Source organism: Bombyx mori, chromosome 24, assembly GCF_030269925.1.
Source record: "Bombyx mori chromosome 24, ASM3026992v2".
Taxonomy (NCBI): domain Eukaryota; kingdom Metazoa; phylum Arthropoda; class Insecta; order Lepidoptera; family Bombycidae; genus Bombyx; species Bombyx mori.
Window position 1 is genome coordinate 18,581,106 of NC_085130.1, and position 22,360 is coordinate 18,603,465.

General features: G+C 39.4%; 2 protein-coding genes across 2 annotated transcripts; one reads left to right on the top strand and one right to left on the bottom strand.

Annotated features, from left to right (window-relative positions):
• Nucleotides 1-2,590: 2,590 nt before the first annotated feature.
• LOC101740539 (segment polarity protein dishevelled) lies at nt 2,591-16,711 on the bottom strand. Its single transcript, XM_004925088.5, has 8 exons — nt 15,739-16,711; nt 13,490-13,661; nt 12,254-12,454; nt 11,554-11,699; nt 9,466-9,611; nt 8,467-8,565; nt 6,880-7,065; nt 2,591-6,338 (listed from the first exon to the last, which is right to left on the bottom strand). Exons 1-7 carry the CDS (start codon nt 16,618-16,620, stop codon nt 6,882-6,884), a joined length of 1,830 nt encoding a protein of 609 aa, XP_004925145.3. The 5' UTR covers nt 16,621-16,711; the 3' UTR covers nt 2,591-6,338; nt 6,880-6,881.
• Nucleotides 16,712-17,666: 955 nt separating this feature from the next.
• LOC101735736 (uncharacterized) lies at nt 17,667-20,888 on the top strand. The gene is made up of 5 exons (XM_004925054.3): nt 17,667-17,916; nt 17,994-18,082; nt 18,895-19,019; nt 20,059-20,135; nt 20,739-20,888. The coding sequence occupies exons 1-5, from the start codon at nt 17,850-17,852 to the stop codon at nt 20,867-20,869; spliced, it is 489 nt and encodes a 162-aa protein (XP_004925111.1). The 5' UTR covers nt 17,667-17,849; the 3' UTR covers nt 20,870-20,888.
• Nucleotides 20,889-22,360: the final 1,472 nt, after the last annotated feature.

The window sequence follows — 22,360 nt, forward strand, 5'->3', positions numbered from 1 at the left end:
ACTTACATCTAGATACCCATAGACTCCACTCTCACTAATTACGTTCCTGCATTCTATGACAACTATAGTAGAATTATTTTGTCCGTGCACTTTTGGTCATAAATAATCGGCGCGGTGAAGCGAGTATTTCGCTCTCTGTTCCACTCACGAGCCTTATGGACGGGTATAGTGATGCGCATTATTTTTTCGGATAAGCGTTATCGATAGTGTATTTAGTTTTGTCATTTTGTGGGTTAGTGATAAAAATGAAAGTAAAAATCATTAATCGAACACTTACACCACATATCGCCGCAGCAAGTTAACGAGAACGGCAGAAATTAACACTTTGTAACTTTTCGGGATATATTTTCATTTCAGTGAAAAATTTAACACATTGTTGATAACAACGCGTGCAAATATTATTTTGAATAAATTCTGCCGTTTTGGTACAAAACAAAGGAGTAGCCATTGTGTCACTAAAGAATTTCAGAGAGCGAATGCATAAGAACACATTTCTCTTCGACATATGTACTATAGTTTGCAGATAAGTATAACAAATGACTCATAACATAACAATGTCTCACCAGCCTTCGTATACCACCCCGCCGCCGTGTACCTGCCTTCGAGGACTCATTTGTTTTTATCGATAATGGCGTTGCGCCCGCGCAACATGCTCACGGCCCTAGCCGGGCTATGTTTTATGACCCAAACTGCACGGACAAAATAATTCTACTATAGAGCAATTGAGTCGTCTATTATCAAAGCCGGCAATCTGACTTTTGAACAATATTGGTAAATCAGAAAAACGATTTATTGACTTTGTATTCCATTGGCAGTCACAAAACTCTTCGGAACGACATCTTAGATAAATAACAGGTTAACTATTAACCTTTATTTAATGCATGTTTTGAACCGTATTCTTTGAAGGAGACGATTATATTCAAATCAATCTGTATTGACATGTCAATAACATTTTTTTGTCCAAATGCACAGATTGCCACCTTTGATAATAGACGACTCAATTTATCATTCATTCTGAATGTCGAATAACGAAAAAAAATGTGCGTCTCAGAACTTCCAACAGGAATGATAACTTAAACTAATCTAAATTGAACTATTTATTAATGAAATTGTTGAACTTGAGTAAAACTTAAGTTATTACTTAAATTTTATATATATTAATGTGATAACGTCAGGAAAACTATAACGTAAATTGAGAAATATATATAAATAGTTAGGAGCTACATACGTTCCCAGTACCGCTGCCGTATGCGTGAGAGAAAGAGACGCCAGACGGACCGGCGCCGTAACGCGTCACGTAACGTAGCGGTTTACACGTTTTTTTTTTTTTTTCGGGTAGAGGGCCGAACCTCCTACGAGGTCCCCGCGCAAAAGGGGCGCGCGGGGTATGTGAGACTCAACGATCTACATGGTGTTGTGAGCAGACCGCGGGCCCAAGGATTTTAGGGCCCACCCACTAAACGACTCCCCTGCACTCTTACACCTGACGTCCGAACCCCTCCGAGGTCAGAACCCGGATGAGGTAGGGGGGCTACCGCGTTCAACACTACAACCAGACGGCGCGGCTCACCCCAAGGACGCCCAGCCGACGGAGCCTTCGAGGCGAATCGAAGGCTCTGAAACGTCGGCCGTCTCGGTACGGCAGCCTGTCGGGCCGCCCAGACGGTGCCGCTGGTGTCACGGAATACCCCGCTGGACCAGAACCAGCCTGCCGGGTCGGGACGCGATACACCGTCGATCGGTCGCTCTATTCACTCCACGGCAGCGCGCTAGAGTGTTGGTAGCGCGCCGCGCGGCCTCACCCCCTCAGGTCACCCCTTGATCTTCACCGGGGGAGGCCGCTACCTTTTTTATTTTTATTTTTTATTCCTTAGGTAGGTGGACGAGCTCACAGCCCACCTGATGTTAAGTGGTTACTGGAACCCATAGACATCCACGACATAAATGCGCCACCCACCTTGAGATATAAGTTCTAAGGTCTCAAGTATAGTTACAACGGCTGCCCCACCCTTCAAACCGAAACGCATTACTGCTTCACGGCAAAAATAGGTGGGGTGGTGGTACCCACCCGCGCGGACTCACAAGAGGTCCTACCACCAGTAAAAACCTACAGGGGCCGGGACGTACGGGCGTATTCCCGCCTCCGGCCCCCGGCTCGACGACAACGGATCGGTGTGGAAAGGGAAGAGCTCTCCCTCTCTCGGTCCGCCGCCCCCTTCTGCGAGATGGTAGACTCGCAGAAGGCGAGCATCGCCTTCCAGGACGCGTCGCTGCCGAGCATCGTAGTAGCGGTTTACCCTCCCATAACTTTTTTTTTATTACTTAGATGGGTGGACGATCTCACAGCCCACCTGCTGTTAAGTGGTTACTGGAGCCCATAGACATCTACAACATAAATGCACCACCAACCTTGAGACATAAGTTCTAAGGTCTCAAGTATACTTACAACGGCTGCCCCACCCTTCAAACCGAAACGCATTACTGCTTCACGGCAGAAATAGGCAGGGTGGTGGTACCTGCCCGCGTGGACTCACAAGAGGTCCTACCACCAGTAAAGGTTATCATTTCAAAAACAATAAAAAAAACCACACACAATTGAAATTTGTTTATTTAACATTATCGATACACATAATTACATTCATAGATTACGTTATAAGCTTAAAAGGTCAAGCGACGGTCGCTACGGACCACTAAAAGATGGGTTACCATTCTTCTTACACGCTACATTCAATATACAGTAATATTTATTTATATATCGATTAACTTCGAACAAGTTTCCTTTCTTAAGGCGTAAATGATTAAAAACCATTAAACCACATCTTGGGGTTTTCTTTTTAATAATAAAATTCTTTGATGTGAGAACATTTTTAATCACCACGAGTCAAACGCCGATAGACCTCAAATAAAATAAAATAAAATACTTTACATGTTGGCACATTAAAATTAACGAAAAAAAAATATTGAGGGTAGATGTAAGGAGCGCCATCTTGTATAGGGGATAATTTGGAAAAATGTCCGTCTGTACACAGCGAGCTGTTGTTGAGACTCCTCGACATAGACCCATAGACACGGTCCACTGATTTTCTCGCCGGATCATCTCAGTGGGTCGCGTTTCCGATCCGGTGATAGATTCTGCGAAGCACGGCTCTTGCTAGGGTTCGTGTTAGCAACACTCCCGGTTTGAGTCCCGTAAGCTCGCCTACATCAAGAAGCTGAAATATCCTCTCAAGGCTATCGGCATAGGTAGGGTAAAAAAAAATCGACCTAGCGCTAGTGTGGCAAGTGGAAACGATATGAATATAGCAGTTTTAAGCAGAGCGAGGTGTGGTAGTTTAGTGTGTTTCTAAAATCTCTCCACTTGCTACTGTGGCGCCACCTTCATTGACTCCATTTCATTGGATCGTGCCCCTTACTTCTACCCGCCATAAAAAAAAGTAAAAAAAAAACTATTGTCGTAACTTCGGAAATATTAAAATTGTAATTACAAACAATATTACGTAGGTCTCGCTTCGTGTGCCGACACTGCTATTAACAAATGTCATCGGCAAGTCTATATGACGCCATTTTTAGGCATTTACCAAAAAAAATACAAAAAACGATAAATAAAATGTACCAACACTTGCTGATTCTCGATTAAACGCTATAAAAAAAGATATCGATAAAATACTCGACTCTTTAGGTCTTCAACTCTTTAGGTCATCGACTACGTGGACATCCCTACTAATCGAAATATCGTTAAAAATCGATAATGCTCAAAAGTTTGTGACCGAATTCATAGTCACGAATAATTAATACCGACAATGAAATTAAAATTTAAAAAAAATAAATTATCTACAATTAATTATTTAATCTTTAATACGTACAATATATGGCGCACAAGGGGTCAGGAAATATTATATAAAGATAAATATATATAAAGTTGAGGCCGCGCTCTCATTGTAAGCCAGCTTTAACTGAGCTTACGCTTGTAAAGCTTCTCCGAAGGAATTGTTCTGAATCAATTTATTGGGAGCATTGAAAACGATAAAAATTTGTTTTAATACCCTCACAGAAATGGTAAGACAAAATTTTCCATATTCTATAAAACAATTGTAATTGTATTCTTGATGCAAATAATAATGATTTTAATCGACTTATAGAAAAAAACTAGGAAAATCTTACAGAGGATTTTTACAGCAGTAATTATAGACGGACAATTTATTTATTTATTGCTTAGGTGGGTGGGACGAGCTCACAGCCCACCTGGTGTTAAGTGGTTACTGGAGCCCATAGACATCTCCAACGTAAATGCGTCACCCCTAATGAATAAATATTTGTCGGCAAACGAGCCATCTGTCTTGAGACAATGAGGTCTACGTCTCAATTCTGTGTTACAGCTGAGCTGTCAAGCGCGCAATGTATTACTGCTTAGTGGTAGAAACAGGCAGGACGGTGGTAGCTGGTCGGGTGAGCTCACCAATCGCCCCAACAGAACTGTATAAGATAGTTGATTTTTTAGCTGATTTTTACTGGTGGTAGGACCTCTTGTGAGTCCGCGCGGGTAGGTACCACCGCCCTGCCTATTTCTGCCGTGAAGCAGTAATGCGTTTCGGTTTGAAGGGTGGGGCAGCCGTTGTAACTATACTGAGACCTTAGAACTTATATCTCAAGGTGGGTGGCACGTTGTAGATGTCTATGGGCTCCAGTAACCACTTAACACCAGGTGGGCTGTGAGCTCGTCCACCCATGTAAGCAATAAAAAAAGCCCTTATTCATCTCTTATTAAAAGACTAAGCCTTGCGTCCATGGACAGACGCAATGGGCGCGGTCCGAACTCAAAGAATTTTTCAACAAATAAAATATAAACAAACCGATAAAAAATATAATAATACAATAAAATGGCACGTATTCTTAAATATTAACAATAATCATCGCTGCCAATTGTAACTAACGTTCGAAATCGTCAATTCAGACTTGTCGCATGTCAGTACCGTTCTGACATGTCAATCAATAGCTCAAACTACAAGGACAACTCGGTGTCCCAATGGAAAATAAATTTTTAATTGCCATAATTATACAGAAGCCAACGTGGCTGACGAGGGAAACAGTGGAAGAATATTCCAGAACTCTTCTAGAGATCCAACCATGAGTATGGACAGATGCGATTGCTTAGAGAAGTCTTATCTGCGATGTGCGTACGTGAGAAGTTGCACTTCTGGAGTGTAACTGAATTATGATTATGAACCATGAGGACGAGCAGATGAGATTGTTTAAAGAAGTCTTATCATAAACAAGAGAAAAAAACTGCGTAGCGCACGTGAGAAGTTGCACTTCTGGAGTGTAACTGAATTATGTTTATGAACAATGAGTACGGATAGATGCAATTGTTTAAAGAAGTCTTATCGTAAAAAAAAATTTAAGGGATTTTATGACCTGGTAACTAAGACCTTTAGGTCAAGTCTTATTTTATTTTTAATTATAACTTCTATATGAAAAATTATATGATGAAACGAAATGAGATGAGATGATATGGGATGAAGTATAATTTCAGTAAAATGGTGGTCATTTAACGCAAATATTTCAATATTTCAGTGATCAACTTCCACACAATGTATTTATCCAACGCGTATACAATTAATTGTACGTGACCATCTGGTTATGTTTGTGTTCCATCACGCGAGCGAGTTCATCGCGAACAGAAGTTCAACTTCGAAGACTGTCGTAATGTTTACATCGCATCGGGGAACGTCGGCACACCGACCTTGACTCTTTACATCCCGGACAAAAGCACCGAGCAATCCAATCATTGATATTAAGACTAGAGAATTTGTTTAAGACCTTAATCAATCGCACCTGGACTCGACTTCCTAATATATGACGTCATTTGGGGCCAAAGCGGGCGAGCTATCTGCAGTTTACTACTAGCCGCGTTGTGATTGATTTCAAAAGTATTAAAGAGTTATTAGATTATCTCACTGTCGCCCGTGGACATCAACACGTCGTCACTAAGCTTCCCCCTCCACGTCACTCCCAAAATTTATCTGGTAATTAAAAATCAAGGGTTGTACAAACTTGTACATTCCCATCCTAAGCACAGCCCGGAGTGTGATCATCAAAGACATTACCAACTGCACCGGGGCCCGTGGACCACAACCTTTGAGACACGAGGTCCGAGTCAAACGCTAATAATTATCTCTTAAAATTTATTTACACGACCTGTATCGTACCGATAAACTTCCCCGGATATACTCATATAACATTAGGTGACATGTATACAAATATGTTCACAACGCTACCACCGCATCTGCAGTGTTCATAGAAACGCTCCCAGCCGGCGCGCCCGGGATCACAACTGGGTCCTGTAACAATAATACACTGATATTAGCTTTTACTATACTGTGAGCACTTGTGAGCATTCGTGAGTATTTGTGAGCTTTCATGAGAATTATCGCTCACGCTATTAGTGCTTATTTCTGGATCGATCCATCAGCCATGCGTTCAGGTTCAAAGGGCGGGGCATGCCGTTATACCATTGAAAATGTTGACCTCATCCAATCATGTTGCCACATGGAGTATTAACATCTTATCACCCGAGCCGCTATATTCCTCAGAGGTCTATTGAATAATAATAATAATAATAATGGCTATAATGAATATTTCAAAAAAGATAACTGGAATGACCACATTTTTCGTGTGCCTAAATAAAAAAATAAAAAAACTATTACTACTAGTTCAAGTGAGTTCATATAGAGACTCTAGAGGTCTTCGACCCCACGTCTTGGTCTATTTTTAATTGTTACATTGCGTGTTAGAATTTTTAAGTGTGTGCGTGCGTGCGTGTGTGTGCGTGTGTGTGTGTGGGTGATCAGCTGATCGCTAATCAGCGCGCAGTACACTGACCGTTATAGGAAGAGCACAGGCCTGTCGGCGGGCCGCGGCGAGGAGCGCGAGCCGGACGAGGAGGACTTCCTCTCGTCGAGCGTGGGCCCCCCGGTGCCACCCGGACCCCCGCCGCCCCCCGCGCCGCGCTCCGAGCCCCCACTCGAGCCCCCGCTGCCCGACACCGCGGACTCTTCTCGGTTGTACCTGACGACAGAACGTCAACATGACCATTGAGGTAGGCCTTGACTATGTTACTGTCGTCTATCCTGCTCATTCCTGTAGGCTCTTTCTCTCTCTCTCTCTCAGCGTGCCACACACTAACGTCCGTGATATTGATTCATTCCTAATATCCATGGAGCTATGAAGGGTAGAGGTAAGGAGTAGCAACTGGGTAAATTTAAAAAAAGGCTAAAAACTATTAGAATAAGATAGAGAAATAAAAAAAGGACGAAAGAACTATAAGCAGTACAAAATCACAAAAAGTATATTATTTAAAGCTGATAAGAAAATGCAATCGATGTCTCCGCGATTTACCACAGCAATAATTTTAGGTTATATTGACGAAATTAGTTTGGACTACGTAAACATGCGAGGTCTTGTATATTACACTGTCACTAACTACTCTAGTCATTAAATATATTAAATTTCCTTCAGCATACTTCAATCAGTTAACAACTGCTCAATTCATATCACACCCTGTGCCTATGGTAGCGCCATTCTGGAGGATTTTTGAACTGTTATTAAGTGCTGAAAGTGGGACACTTTTTCAAGCATCTCCCATATGAGACGGTTCTCCTTACCTCTACGAACTACTAAGAACCATCTCAGTGTATTAAAAAGTGTCTGCTGAAAGATGGCGCCACAGTAGAAAGTGGAGATATTTTAGAAACGCGCCATAAGTTATCACCTTTCACTCTGTTTAAAACTGCTATATCCATATCATTTCCACTTCCTACTATTAGATGGCGTTCTTAATTCTATTTTTTTATAGGATTTTATGACCTGGTAACTAAGACTTTTAGGTCAAGTCTGATTATAATTTCAATGATTTTTTTTTATGAAAAACTAGCTGTACCCATCTGCTTCGCTGGGCATTTAAATTTAGCTTTATTATTTCTCAACCCCACAAAGATTCTCATCATTAACGTCCCCGCAACTGGTGTAGGGAGTCCAACACTCATATAAATATTAGCCTATCCATTAAGTACGTGTATTTTCTACATGGATACCAAGTTTCAAGTCAATCGGATGCATGGTTCAGTAGTTATAACGGAACATCCGTGAAAACCGCTGTAGATTTATATATTAGCATAGATGACATGTTCAGCGGCTTTGTTTCATTTTCCCACATTTGTGCACTTCCACAGATACAGTAAACAGTTAATAAACCACCGTTATTACACTTTTAAACCCGAAGAAACCTAAATAGACAAAATAAAACAAATCACACAACTTCACTCCTCGCGTTCCGGCCAAAAAGTCCTCTTAATTCTACCCTTCATACTGATATCAATACAAAACAAACACAGCTTAGCTGAACCGGCATGGTGTTTATACGTATGGCAACATTTTGCCTCCACTCATTCCTCTCAACACTTAACTCACCCGTATATGGTGTGTTCGCTGTTGGCACAGGAATACTTGAAGGGTATGGGCTGGTAGCCATACGAGCCCGCATATGGTACGTATCCTGGGCCCATGAGGCTGCGCAACAAGGAAAATTACAATTAAAACATGTGACATGTGTGGGTTCATTGTTGTTATCACTGGAGTACGGTCTAATTCTACTTAAATTGTCATTCCAACACACCCTAAGACCCTGGATCTGAACTCTTTCTGATGTTTCTAACTAATGTTCTAACTTTCTAATGTTCCCTGAACATTATGACGGATTCTTAGTAAGTCTCATGACGGTGCCAATTGGTGATAAATCAAGAGTGCGAGTGAAGTCGTCGTGGCCTAAAAGATAAGACGTCCGGTGCATTCGTGTTGAAGCGATGCACCGGTGTTCGAATCCCGCAGGCGGGTACCAATTTTTCTAATAAAATACGTACGTAACAAATGTTCACGATTGACTTCTACGGTGAAGGAATAACATCGTGTAATAAAAGTGAAACCCGCAAAATTATAATTTGCGTAATTACTGGCGGTAGGACCTGTTGTGAGTCCGCACGGGTAAGTACCACCACCCTGCCTATTTCTGCCGTGAAGCAGTAATGCGTTTCGCTTTGAAGAGTGAGGCAGTCGTTGTAACTATACTGAGACCTTACAGCTTATATCTCAAGGTGGGTGGCGCATTTGCGTTGTAGATGTCTATGGGCTCCAATAACCACTTAACACTAGGTGGGCTGTGAGCTCGTCTACCCATCAAAGCAATAAAAAAAAACCTATCCTTATTCAAATCAATTTCTAGAAAACTTCACCAGTAGCCAGCTGCTTTGTTGCTGTCCATGGACGACGACAACTACCGACTATCATTTTTATTGCTTAGGTGATGGACATCAGCAACACAAAAGCGGCCACCCGCCTTGAGACACGAGCCCCAAGTATCACTATAGCTGCGGTCTCCAACGGCAATGTACACAATGAGGTCCATGCACCGACCCCGGGTCCGGGAGGGGCTTGACGTCAGCGTCGTCAGCACGTATCCTGAGCGAGGACAGCTCGCCGCCCAGCCAGCCCGCGCCCGCCACGTAGTAACACTGCTCGCTGAACGTTATCTTGTTAACTGTGTGCCTTATGAAGCCGGCCTGGAAATAATACATGTATATTTATTTATTTTCATTGGCAGACTTAATACCTAAGGCATTCTCTACCAGTCAACCAAAGGTAGTGCAGAGTGAACAGCGGTAGGTGCAATGAAATTTATATTAAGTTACAAATGCATACACAAAAAAAAAGTATATGCGACAATGCGTGAACTGTACAGTAGACTAATTTAAAGTTGAAATACCTGAAACAAAATTTATTTTAACGAATCTAGCTATAGTAGAATCTAGCTAGTAGCTGTAGGATTGAAATGATTTTAATAGACCTAGAAATATATATTTTTTGCGCATCGAATATGGTTATTGCCTATCATTTATGTACAAAGCAGTTATTGTCGCTTAGTCATATTTGCCTTTCAAGCGTCGATATATACATATACATAAATACACAATCACATATACATACATACATATTACTCTAGTTTATTATGTATAGTATATTATATAATATTACTATATTCGAGTATATTATTACTCTACAAAAAATATTTGATTTGTTCAAGTCAAATGTCACTACAAATGTTGTACGGTTTAACCAGTTTTTTTTGTTGCACAAATGTCATTTATTTATTTTTATAGAAAAACTAGCTGTACCCACCCGTCCGCTTCGCTGGGAATTTTAAATTAACATCATCATTTCTCACCCCCACAAAGATTCTCATCATTAACGCCCCCGCAACTGATGTAGGGAGTCCAGCACTCATATAAATATTAGCCTATCCATTAAGTACATGTATTTTCTACATGGCTACCAAGTTTCAAGTCAATCGGATGCACAGTTCAGTAGTTATAACGGAACATCCGAAAAAACCAGTGTAGATTTATATATTAGTACTAGCTGACCCGGCAGACTTCGTAGTGCCTCAATCGATAAATAAAGACCTAAGCTTTTGTATAAAATAAACTTAAAACAAACAAAAGGAATCCGTCCGACGGGGGGGGGGACACATCTTATGAAAAACCAAATTGTTATTTTTATTTAATTCCGAGCATTTTCATATTTATTCACCTTTTAAACATACTCTGGACTTCCACAAATAATTCAAGACCAAAATAAGCCAAATCGGTCCATCTAACGAACAGCACTTCATTTATATATATATATATATAGATAGAAGATAGATAGATAAATATAGATATTATTTACTAGATTACTCTACCAAAAATATTTGATTTGCGCAAGTCAAATGTCAGTACAAATGTTGTATGGTTAAACCTAAGATTTTTTGCACACAATTGTGTATTTATTAATTTCTATAGAAAAATAGACGGTAGATAGCACAATACTCCTTATTCGAGGATAGTGGAGTACACAATGGAGTGGTGTCAACAATTATAAATATTTTATTGACAAATATGAGTAGAAGGATTATGATTTTGACTGTATTGTGAAAAGCACCCCACACTTTTTTTTACAATAAACTGATTTTCAATTTTTTAGTAGGATTTTCTATAAACCCGTGTTTTTTAGTTTAATTAATATAAAATAAAATAATTAATAAATTACATAAATACATTAATGTATAATACATTCAGGCAAATACAACGGTTTCCAATTTACTAAATGAAAAAAAGAAGGCGCTCATATGAATTTGTTTTGTCTGCCCAAAGTAAATAAATAACAGGTCTCTCTATTATTTAAAATATTGAATTGTCATCAGTCCTTGATCAGTATACCAAATTTCGAGTTAATCCGACGTTTTGACGTGGTCAAAATTATGTCCAAAGATTCCGTCACATACAAACTAAATAACATACGTATGAAGCTAATAAAAGTGTATTAAAATAGTCCATTTTTATTTGACATGTCGCAGTATTGACAGACCTTGAAATACTAAGTGCGAGCAACATGTTTCAATACTAAGTACATATCATGAAGGGCTCAGGCTCCCTACACGGTCATGGGTGTGAGGTACACACTGACCTTGAGCATATGTGAGGCATATTTCCTTGCGTCTCTCCGGTCAGCTATCCCGGCTACGTGCTGTAGTATCCAGTCCACTATGTCAGCACCGATGAATGCATTAGGTATAGTTATCTTCAACCACATCCGATCACGGATCTCCAGTCCTGAAACATGTATACGAATCATATTATTTTTGGAACTTAAATGATATTTTATGTATGTGAAGCAAAAACCTTGTATCCCTTTTTACGAAATTTGCATGAACGGAGGAGTATGAAATTTCCCACACTTATAGAGAATTTAGAGAAGGAGTGCAGAATGTTATATTTTTTTTCAATTGTACATAAAAATACTTAGATCAATAAAAAAAAGAATTACACTAACATGTGTTTGACACAAAACATAAATATATATATATACTCTGTGTTTATAATCAAACTTTTGTTATTGCTTAGATTCTGTGGTCAAATTGAGAATAGATTAATATTTTTTGTCTTTAATATTATTTGTTTAAAGTGTAGTCTTGGCGAAATCTGTGATTATAAAAGTATAATAAATAGTCTTTGACAATATAACTATAATAATGTTCAATTAATTATAACCGAATTTCGACTAGTAGTATCACACCTCCTAATAGGTGGGTGAGATGATATCTATATCTTAATTTAAATATTAATGGATAAATCAAAAAAGTGCATTGTCAAATGTTAACACTGACCAGAATCCGGCCTCAGCATGGCCCTCACGACGACAGCCATGTCCATGTTGACAGAGAGCTGGGGCTCTAGGGCTCCGGCCGGGACCGTGCTCGCGTCCGAAGCGCCGCGCTCCGACACCGACGACACCGGCAGCGCGGACAACGAGGGAGGCGGCGGCGGATACGCCTCGCGAAGGGCCTGCGTGTGAGCCACCCATGCCCCTGCAAATATAGACATGTAGACATGTAGAGGCTGGTGGTGGCTAGATATAGGACAGAGATATATTCGTGTATGAGTAGAGCTCCAGATCAATACAGAGCCGCCGAACCATGTGTATATGGGCGCAAACGCCATTATTGGCAATAATTGGCATGCTAATATATAGTTTAGTTTATTCTACATTATTATTTACTTGTTGAAACTGTTATTCTGCCATGTTTAAATATTTAGCCGACACTGTTTTGGTGCGGGAGTGTTCAGAATGTGTTTAATGTTTGCAAATGCATCTACTACCAGATCAGAATCGCAGACTGCCTACAAGAAACTCACGAGGACTGATTTATTTATTTATCTAGTTGCAGCAACAAAGTGATCATCAATTCATTGACAAACTGATAAAAGTACATGGCAGATGTCACCTCAATTATAGGTGCAATCGACAGTGCATTGACAACAAAAATAAATAAATAAATAACTAAAATTGATTACATTTGATTTTAATTTATATTTAGCTGGGAAATGAACAGAGACATATTTTTCCTGTAAGTTGTGAGCTGCTGTTATGCCTACTAATACTCTTTAACGAGTTTAAAGAGTTTCAGTGAATATCAGATATCCTAAGCCTGCTTCTAGCAATAGAGCTGCAGGCGTCTATACTAATAGCAGTCTAAGTGGATCGGATGGTTCTATAAAAACTTCATCTTGTTGTAGTATTTAGTGATATACTAGCTGACCCGACAGACTTTGTAGTGCCTCCATCGATAAATAAAAGACCTAAACTTTTGTATAAAATAATCTTAAAACAAACAAAAGGAATCCGTCTGACGGGGGACACATCAAAGGAAAAATAAAATTGTTATTTTTATATAATTCCGAGCATTTTCAAATTTTTTCACCTTTTAAACCTTCTCTGGACTTCCACGAATAATTCAAGACCAAAATTAGTCAAATCGGTCCAGCCATTCTCAAGTTTTAGCGAGACTAACGAACAGCAATTCATTTTTATATATATATAGATTTTAACGTCGCCGGCTCACCTGGGTCTATTGGTCTGACAGGTTCTGTTCTGGGTATGGTAAAGTATCCTTTAGGGTTGGGATCCCAGCACTTAGCTACCACCAGTTTGATGGGTCCAGGCTTCTGAACGACCTCCCTGAGCACACGGACAGCTTCATCATTGGTCATATCTTCGAAATTGACATCATTGACCTGAAATAGAAAAATAGTAGTATCTGTAGTTCTTTATATATCTTCTTTTTCCAACATTCAAATACTATGCAATGATGATGATGATTCTTATCCACAGATGATTCTTATCCACTTGATTGTTGTATGAAAAAGATTATGTTAAATAATAGATTATTTAGTGTACTGTTTAATGTTTATTGTGAGTGGAACTATTTCATTTTAATTTTTTTTTTGGTCAGGAGGAAATCGCCGGACTTCCGCCCTCCACTGGGGATAAAGGGCGGAGCATGTCAGAGTCGAACTGACTAAAACCTCTTGTCGCTCAACAACCAACGTCCAAACCTCGCATGAGACAGAACTCATGAAGAGGCAAAGGGGGGAAAGTGAAGCGTTTAGTGCGGAGCACATCTCTCCCATCACCCTCCCACCAGCCCTCTCGATCGGCAGGCTATCCGGAGCCCGCCTAGATGGCGCCGGTTAGAGTGAGCTATCCTACGGAATACCCCGCTGGGTCAGAACCAGCGTGGGTCGAGGATAGCCGGCCTTCCATCACCCGGATGCTCTTGCGTAAAACGCGTGCAGAGCAGCTTGCACGTCGTCTTATTAGGCCCCCCTCGCCGGTCCCCAGACCGACATGTGAGGGGGGACCCGAAACACTTAGAGGGCCAGGGACATTATAAGTTAGATTAGTTTTCGTTATCGTGTTGATTTGTGCAATAGTTGCAAGGAACATTGTGTACAAACTCTGCACATTTGTCTTGTTTAGTTGTGCGCACATGGCTTATGTTACAAACCAGATTTTTACATGGTATTTATTATATATTTTAGTTTTTTTTTTTATGATTTAGGGTTTACTGGTGGCCAGGAGGCCTTTTTAGTTTCACAAGGACAGGTTAGCAAGCAAGGGCTCAGCCAGAAGGGGCGATCTTTTTAGTTTGTAATGTGTATTGTGTGCCTAATAAAAAAACACAAATAAACATTGGTGGGCTGTGAGCTCCTCCACGCATCTAAGCAATACAAAAAACTCCAATCTGCTTTTTAGGTATTTAAAATACTAAGATTTCATATTATTATAGAGTTGGTATTGTATCATACAATATACTTCTGCATCTCAAGATCTCATCATCTACATCTTTATATCACAATGGTATTAGTGTCTGTACCTTAACCGTTACTAATTACTTTATTATGGTATGGTATGATATTTGTGGATATTTTCTGCAGTTAAACGAGGAGACAGCCATCAGAGAAATGTGGTGACAGGTTGAGAAGCTTGCCACCAACACCAATCAAATGATAAGCACAACCACACTATCAGTGACACAAGACAAAGAAGAACCCAAAATGGATGCGGTAAAAAACACCAACAAAAGAAATTGTTAAGGGCACCTTCCAATGGCAAGTTACAGCAAATATATGAAGATACAAACATAGAAGGTTAATGTTGGACAGGCGACCCACCTCACGACAAGAGGACATGTTGCACATTTCAGATAATGTGGGCTAATGGCAATAAGAAAAAAAGTTAAGCTAAAGTAAAATGAAGACAAATTCTATGGTTCAGAGTATTCATTATAAGCAAGTAAGCTAAAACATGGACAATGCTGACAGAAAATGAGAATAACATAGCCATTGTAAGATGGCTTTGCTAAGATATCATCCTGTTACTTAAATAGTACATAACTCCATCAAAATTATAAGATTTATCCTTTTAGAGGTTCATTATTTTTATCTTAATCTTTTGTTCAGTGATTATTAGTGAATGTTTCTTATCAATCCTGTTATCTTTTAGATTAACCAAGCTTAATTTTAAATTTAAATTAAAATCTGATCAATCCATAGCAACTCCCAGTTGAAATTTAGCCAGCTTACACTCCATGACAAGGTCATTAAGGTTTTGTTTTTATCCAGCTTTTATCATTTAGGTGTTTGCACAATCAAGAATATTAAGAATAAGCACCATGATAATCACAATTTCAAACATTGACAAAGGTTTCCCTGTTACCAGCAGAGTTCTAGTTCTGTTACATAGTTCTAGATAGCTTTATCTTGCCAACTTTAATAGTCATGGTTGATAGGTAAATATTATGAGTCTTACCTGCAGAATCATGTCACCGGGCTCTATTCTTCCGTCTAGGGCCACAGCACCGCCCTTCATGATACTTCCGACGTAAATTCCACCATCCCCACCCTTGTTGGACTGCCCCACTATCGAGATCCCCAGAAAATTGACTGTGTCCATATTTAAAGTAACAGTGATAATGTGCATAGACATTGTAGAGTCCGTGATCGAGGAGTACGATGACGTTCGGGACATAACTTGAGGTCTTTTCCGCCGTCTTTGAGGTCGTTTTCGCGAACTCACTTGAAGATGCGATACACTGCTACACTCTGTTAGTGCTCTGTCTACTGAAGCGTTTGTGTGGCGACCTGTTGTATTGGTTATTTCAGATTGACTGTCAAACAAGCTAGTCGAGTCTAAATCCGAGCTTAATACCGAAGCAGTCTCATACTCTAGGCCATGATTGCCAAATTTCGAGTGTCCATTGATTCGGAGGCCCCTATATTTGTATTTGTCGCAGGAAGCTCTGTGCCCCGGTCGGGAGCTTATCGTACTGTCCGTATCCGTACAGGTGTCCCTCGTGAGAGGCGCCGCTGGAGCTCCATGAGCTGGTTTTGTCTTGCCTGCGTTACTGTCCGTACACTGGGAGCCGCCGTCTGAGGGGTTCGAGCCCTCGGCGGATACGAGCCACGACACAACACGACCATTAAAACACGGCAAATGAGCGTTATCATCGACTATTTCTTCTTTAACAACACCAAAATCATCGTCCATCGATTTAAAGAAAAATTTATAGTTCGGTCTGTTTAACTGATTTTTGAAGTCTAATAACGTAACTTTCTCGGGTGAAATAGGTATTTTAACCAAATACGGAGTTTCTTCATCGTCTATGTAATAAATTACTTTCGTTTCCTCCATTTTAACACATTTATTTATTGAAAAACAACACTCCCTACGATCTATAAATATCAGCCGCCATCACAAAAATGGCTACTAAGTGTAATTCAGTGTTGCCGCTGGGCAAACATTGGGTTGCCGTACTGGAGAAAAAAATCTACCGTATTTAAACAAAAATTGCCGTACAAAGTAATTCAAAATTTCAAATTTCAATTAAAAGTATTTTATTATTTATTTTAGACTAGAAATTAAAACAGTATATATTTTTCACTCCTCTCTTCCCATCAAATCTGTATTATTGCCTAAAGTAAGTTCAGTTTCAATAATTTCATTTTTTTCGTAATTTGATGGTTTTTTCATTTTATTGATCATTTCGGGGGTTGGCTTATAGTTCGCACAGTTTGGTTGATTTCTGACAATGCACTCTTTTGGTAATAATGTTCCATTTATGGTATATGTTAAGAGGCGGTTTCTTTGTTTTGTTTTGATTAGGTTTACGCATTGAAGATTCTTTTTTATACACATTTTATACACTATCTCACGTATCGCTACCATGCACTTTTTCAAAAGATAAAATTGCTAGCTAGCTACGCTTGCTAGTACTAACAATGAAACAAGAGCGAGGCGGCGAGGCGACTTGAGGAGAGGACTTAAAGAGCAGGCGTTGTAGATTATAGGGAATTCCTCGTACCAAACATGAAACATTGTCTATTATAAGAGCTGGATGTGTTCATGTTTACGCAAAAAGTATCCACGTCCTGTAATTTCTTTGGATACATTAATTGTTTTTTAACTTTATGCTCTTGTTAGCCGACTTAACCTAATAGGTATATGGCACTAAAAAATAATAAAAGAAATGCTCTTGTTGCCGTATTTTAGAATACGGCAATGACCACTCTGCCGTATGCCGTACAATTTGTCTTTTAGAAGCGTGATTGCCGTACGAAACGGCAATTGCCGTACATTTGGCAACGCTGGTGTAATTCCGCTACTTGCCGATACTGAGCGCTAGGGTCGCTTTATTCGGATACGCCATAAAGCAACCTCGAATATTTACTATTGTTTTTTGTTTCTTTTCACTTTTGACACATGACTGGTATGACTTTAATCTTTGTTACAAATTCTATAATCGTATTGGCTATATTCCCTTTGCTTTCATAAACCTAATTCTTAAAAAAAAAACAAATTTCAAAATATTTCAAAAGTTTTGTCGTTATCTTAAAGTACGAATTTCCAAATAATAATACACAATGGAATCAGAAGATTGGTGTGCCGTGCTAATTGATAATATCGACAATTTCTTCAAGACACTTGATGGTAATTGAAACAAATGTTTTCAGATAAACAAGGAATATATTATAAAGTGCTTTTTTAATTCTACCAAATGTTTGTAGATAAAATTGAAAAAGAACAGCAACAATTAAAGGCTAGCCGAATGAAAACTGAACTAGAGACGAAATTAGCCCAAGAAACGAAAGTACACGTAAGTACAGTTTTATTGCTTTTTGTGTTGTTTTTTTTTCAGCTGTGACATTATGATATTTTATTATTATTACTTAGATGGGTGGACGAGCTCACAGCCCACCTTACGGGAGCCCATAGACATCTACGATGTAAATGCACCATCCACCTTGAGATATAAGTTCTAAGGTCTCAAGTATAGTTACAGCGGCTGCCCCACCCTCAGACCGAAACGCATTACTGCTTCACGGCAGAAATAGGTAGGGTGGTGGTACGTACCCGCGCGGACTCACATGAGGTCTACCACTAGTAAATAGCACTTACATAATATAAACAATTTGAAAAATTACAAAAGAATAAAAACGTACATGATTTGTTAATATTGGTTCTATCTCATTGAATCCATATCTATAATTGTTTTGCCTTTTTCTTACGTAATCGTTGATAGCCTAAGGATTATTCTGACTATGCGCAGACTGGTAGATTGAGTTCACAGGTTCAATCTTAGAGAATTGTTAACATTAGCTAGTGTGAGCAGTGCGTTACTAAATCTACCACTAGATCGAAATGAGAACCCACTGAGAAGATTCAGCGACAAACTCGGTTGTGATTTAGTTTTGTTACTAATTACTATCATCATCATCATCATCATCAACAGCCCACAGTCGTCCACTGCTGGGCATAGGCCTCTTCCAATTCACACCACTGAGCCTGGTTTATGGCTCTCTTCATCCACTTCTTGCCAGCCACCGTTCAGAGGTCATCACACCACCTAGCCAGGCGGCATATATAAATATACTATATGTTATGATAATATGTTATGGTATATTTCAGAATGAATTGAGTGAACGTCTGGCAGAGCTGTCCCGGCGTTCAGGAGAGCTTGATAATGTTTGTGCCAGCCTTCAATCTTGTCTCACCATAGCTGATAGCGATAAGAACAGACTGGAAAATGCCAAGTAAATATTTTAAATTATTAACTTCATTATGAGAGTACTGTAGGCAGCAGGTTGGCTCTGCCTCTACCATTGCTGATGTCCGTGAGCGACGGTAATCACTCACCATCAGGTGCGCTGTATGCCAATTTTCCGAGAAGGGCACTAAAAAAATAATTGTTTCAAAATTCTCAACAACTACTGTAAAGATAGGGTTCGTATTGGCCCCCTTAAAAGTACATCACACTGTGGTATATGCATATCTGCAGAATAAGATTGGTTGAGGTCCAAGCAATTGTAATAACTCACCACCAAGTGGCATACTTACTTGCCTCTGAAAAAATATTGCACAAAACAAATATCCATAGACAGGTGAACAAGCTAGAATAACAATAATAGAATAACAAGCTAGAAGAACAGCCTAGCTGATGTCAAGTGGTTTCTCGGACCGATAGCTCATTAACCATGTTAATGCCACCACCCACTTTGTGACATGAGTTTGAAGTGTGTGTTTTTTTTTAGTACAACAGCTATACCCTTGAAATGAGAACACATTACTGCACCGTAGTAGAAATAGGCAGGTTGATGGTTCTCCCTTGTATGATTCAGAAGATGCAATACCACCAGTAATTGCAAATTTCTTTTTAATTTGATTTTATACTTACAAAATTGTTGTGGAAGTAATAAATTTTTTTTTTGCTTAGATGGGTGGACGAGCTCACAGCCCACCTGGTGTTATGTGGTTACTGGAACCCATAGACATCTACAACGTAAATGCGCCACCCACCTTGAGATATAAGTTCTAAGGTCTCAATTATGGTTACAACGGCTGCCCCACCCTTCAAACCGAAACGCATTACTGCTTCACGGCAGAAATAGGCAGGGTGGTGGTACCTACCTGTGCAGACTCACAAGAGGTCCTACCACCAGTAAAAATACTGGGTTAAAAATACTGTGATACTGGGTTAAGTAAAGACCGGCACAGTGGTGTTGCTTAATAACAATGCACTGGAGTCTTGTCATTTAGGTCACTGTGACTTCTTAACATCCTTCTCATTTTCAGAGAAACATATCAACTAGTGAAAGAGTTGACAGGTGTCAGACTGGATTTTAGTGCACCCCCAAATATTTCCAAAGGATGTATCCTTTTCATATAATTATTTGACTAATATCATCTTGACGGTTTCTGCTCCAAAGTTATCCTGTTAATGAGATCCAGTCTACACAAAGCAGACACAAATATTGTTGAAACACCAACTACATGTCATGTGATGAGCTCCAGTGAGCACTGAGCACTAAAATAAAATTAAACATTTTCATGTGTAAATAGTTTGCTTGTATGTACTTACAGCTAAATGAATCCTTTGCTTATTTGTTCTTAACAAATAAATGATAGTTAAAAAAAAACTAAGAATACGCTTACGGATTTTCTATAAAAGCGTATTTTCTTAGTTTTTTTAAACTATTACATATTTATTTTTCATTTTTTAGTTGAATTTCATTATTTTTTTAAATATTGTTTTGTCATTGGTCATTAATAAGTATACCAAATTTCGAGTTAATCCGACGTTTTGAAGGGGGTCAAGATCATGTTCAAAGATTCCGTTACATACATACATACATACGTCTGAAGCTAATAAAAGCGTATTAAAAAAAGCGGCCCACGAGTTGCGATTTGTCGACCACTGGCCTAATTAGAGTAATTGACGGATAGTTATAAAAAAATTCTTTAGCGATGTTCAGATATAAAAAATGAGTCTCGTAAGGTTTTGCAACCTTTCGAAGTGGACTCTGCCGACAGCAATGCCCTGTGGAACCTCATACAAAGCGTCTCCGGAGACTGGAGTGACAAGGAGAACAAACCGAGGAACTGAATAAAGCTTATATTAAAAATTGTGTATCATTTCAACCATTCCAAACATAAGAGTAAAGCTAGTTTTCTTCATATGTGTATGTTGGAGCTAATGCTCTTGTTACCTAATACACGGGGACACTGGGAACTTAGATAAGAAATATTTGAAAAATTTATTGACGACCAGATCATTAACAAGAACATGAGCTAATGATTTCAGTGTAACTATTTTGGCTATTGATATAGGCAATACCGTCTTTACCATAAGGGCACACGGGGCCCGTGCCAAGGGCCCCCATTCTCAGGGGGCCCCGAAAGACCGACAATTTCTCTCGAACGTTTATTCTCAAAACCATTTTTGTCGGGCACATTACACTTTTTTCACAAATCAGTAATCAGAATGTATTTACAAGGCATATACTATGCCTATAATAAAAGATTTTGCTCAACAGAAATCCCGAAAGAAACCATTATCGAAATCGTAACCAAAAAACCAGCAGCATTCTAATATCATTAATCATTATATCATACTGTATTTGATTACCTATAATAAATGGTCTCAATCTCAGTAAAAAAATGTTATTATAATTCGCTTTTTTTTACTTTCCAAAAGGGCCTCAAATGCTTGTGTGCCCAAGGGCCCCATCCCTGGATATAGGTCTAAGACTGGGATGGTAATGATGGTATGTACATGTGTTGAGACGAAATGAAAATGAGGTTGGTTAGAGAGTTTTAAATATGAATCTGGAAGGCTTTAGAGGAAGAGGTAGACCTAAGAAAAAATTGGTGGATTGCGTGAAAGACGATATGTGTAAGAGGGGAGTGAGTGAAGTAATGGTATATGATAGAGGAGTATGGAAGGAGAAAATATGTTGCGCCGACACCAGGTGAATGGCAGGAGAATGATGATAGGTGTAAGACTGAGACAACGAAATAGAGCGAATATGTAGGTATGTATAACCACTCTGGTAGGGGAGGAATATGGAAGATGGAAGAAAGTATTTTTTTATGGCATATGTGAACTTAAGCTAATGGTGGCTAGCAACGTGAACAAAACAAGACCACGAGGTAGAGGGCTGACACGTTGCGATAAGCTCTTGTTGCGAGGAGGTGGTCACGACCCTCAGTATTGAGGAAACCGAAGCGAGAAGAAGAAAGGTGAACTTACTAGCTCACGACCTATTTCGAGGTATAAGTTGACCAGATTTAAGTTTTACGATAAATTTACCAGTTACCAGTGTGTGAATGCCGATCTCCAATGCAGCGAGGAGGAGCATCATGCCCTGGGCGCTACTCACAAAGAGGCGCAATGGTCCGCAAAACAAAAAAATGCTAAATAATTGTAGTTTTTATTTATTTAATTGATTTCTGAAAAATATAATTTAAACTTAGTGCCAGTGTGATATAATAAATGTTATTTCATAAATGAAAAAGAACAATTGGTCCTAAAAAAGTAATGGGCCCGGGCGCGAGCTTAGATTGTTACGCTACTGCTCCAATGAGATCTATTGCC

What these genes read in the sequence shown, in the direction of transcription:
- LOC101735736 (XM_004925054.3), top strand. Translation starts at nt 17,850, where the DNA reads ATGGAATCAGAAGATTGGTGTGCCGTGCTAATTGATAATATCGACAAT. An exon ending in CCCAAGAAACGAAAGTACAC is followed by an intron (nt 18,083 to 18,894) that starts GTAAGTACAGTT and finishes GGTATATTTCAG; the next exon opens with AATGAATTGAGTGAACGTCT. An exon ending in CCCAAATATTTCCAAAGGAT is followed by an intron (nt 20,136 to 20,738) that starts GTATCCTTTTCA and finishes AGCGATGTTCAG; the next exon opens with ATATAAAAAATGAGTCTCGT.
- LOC101740539 (XM_004925088.5), bottom strand. Translation starts at nt 16,620, where the DNA reads ATGGAGGAAACGAAAGTAATTTATTACATAGACGATGAAGAAACTCCG. An exon ending in ATGCCTCACATATGCTCAAG is followed by an intron (nt 9,612 to 11,553) that starts GTCAGTGTGTAC and finishes TATTATTTCCAG; the next exon opens with GCCGGCTTCATAAGGCACAC. An exon ending in AGCGAACACACCATATACGG is followed by an intron (nt 7,066 to 8,466) that starts GTGAGTTAAGTG and finishes TTCTGTCGTCAG; the next exon opens with GTACAACCGAGAAGAGTCCG.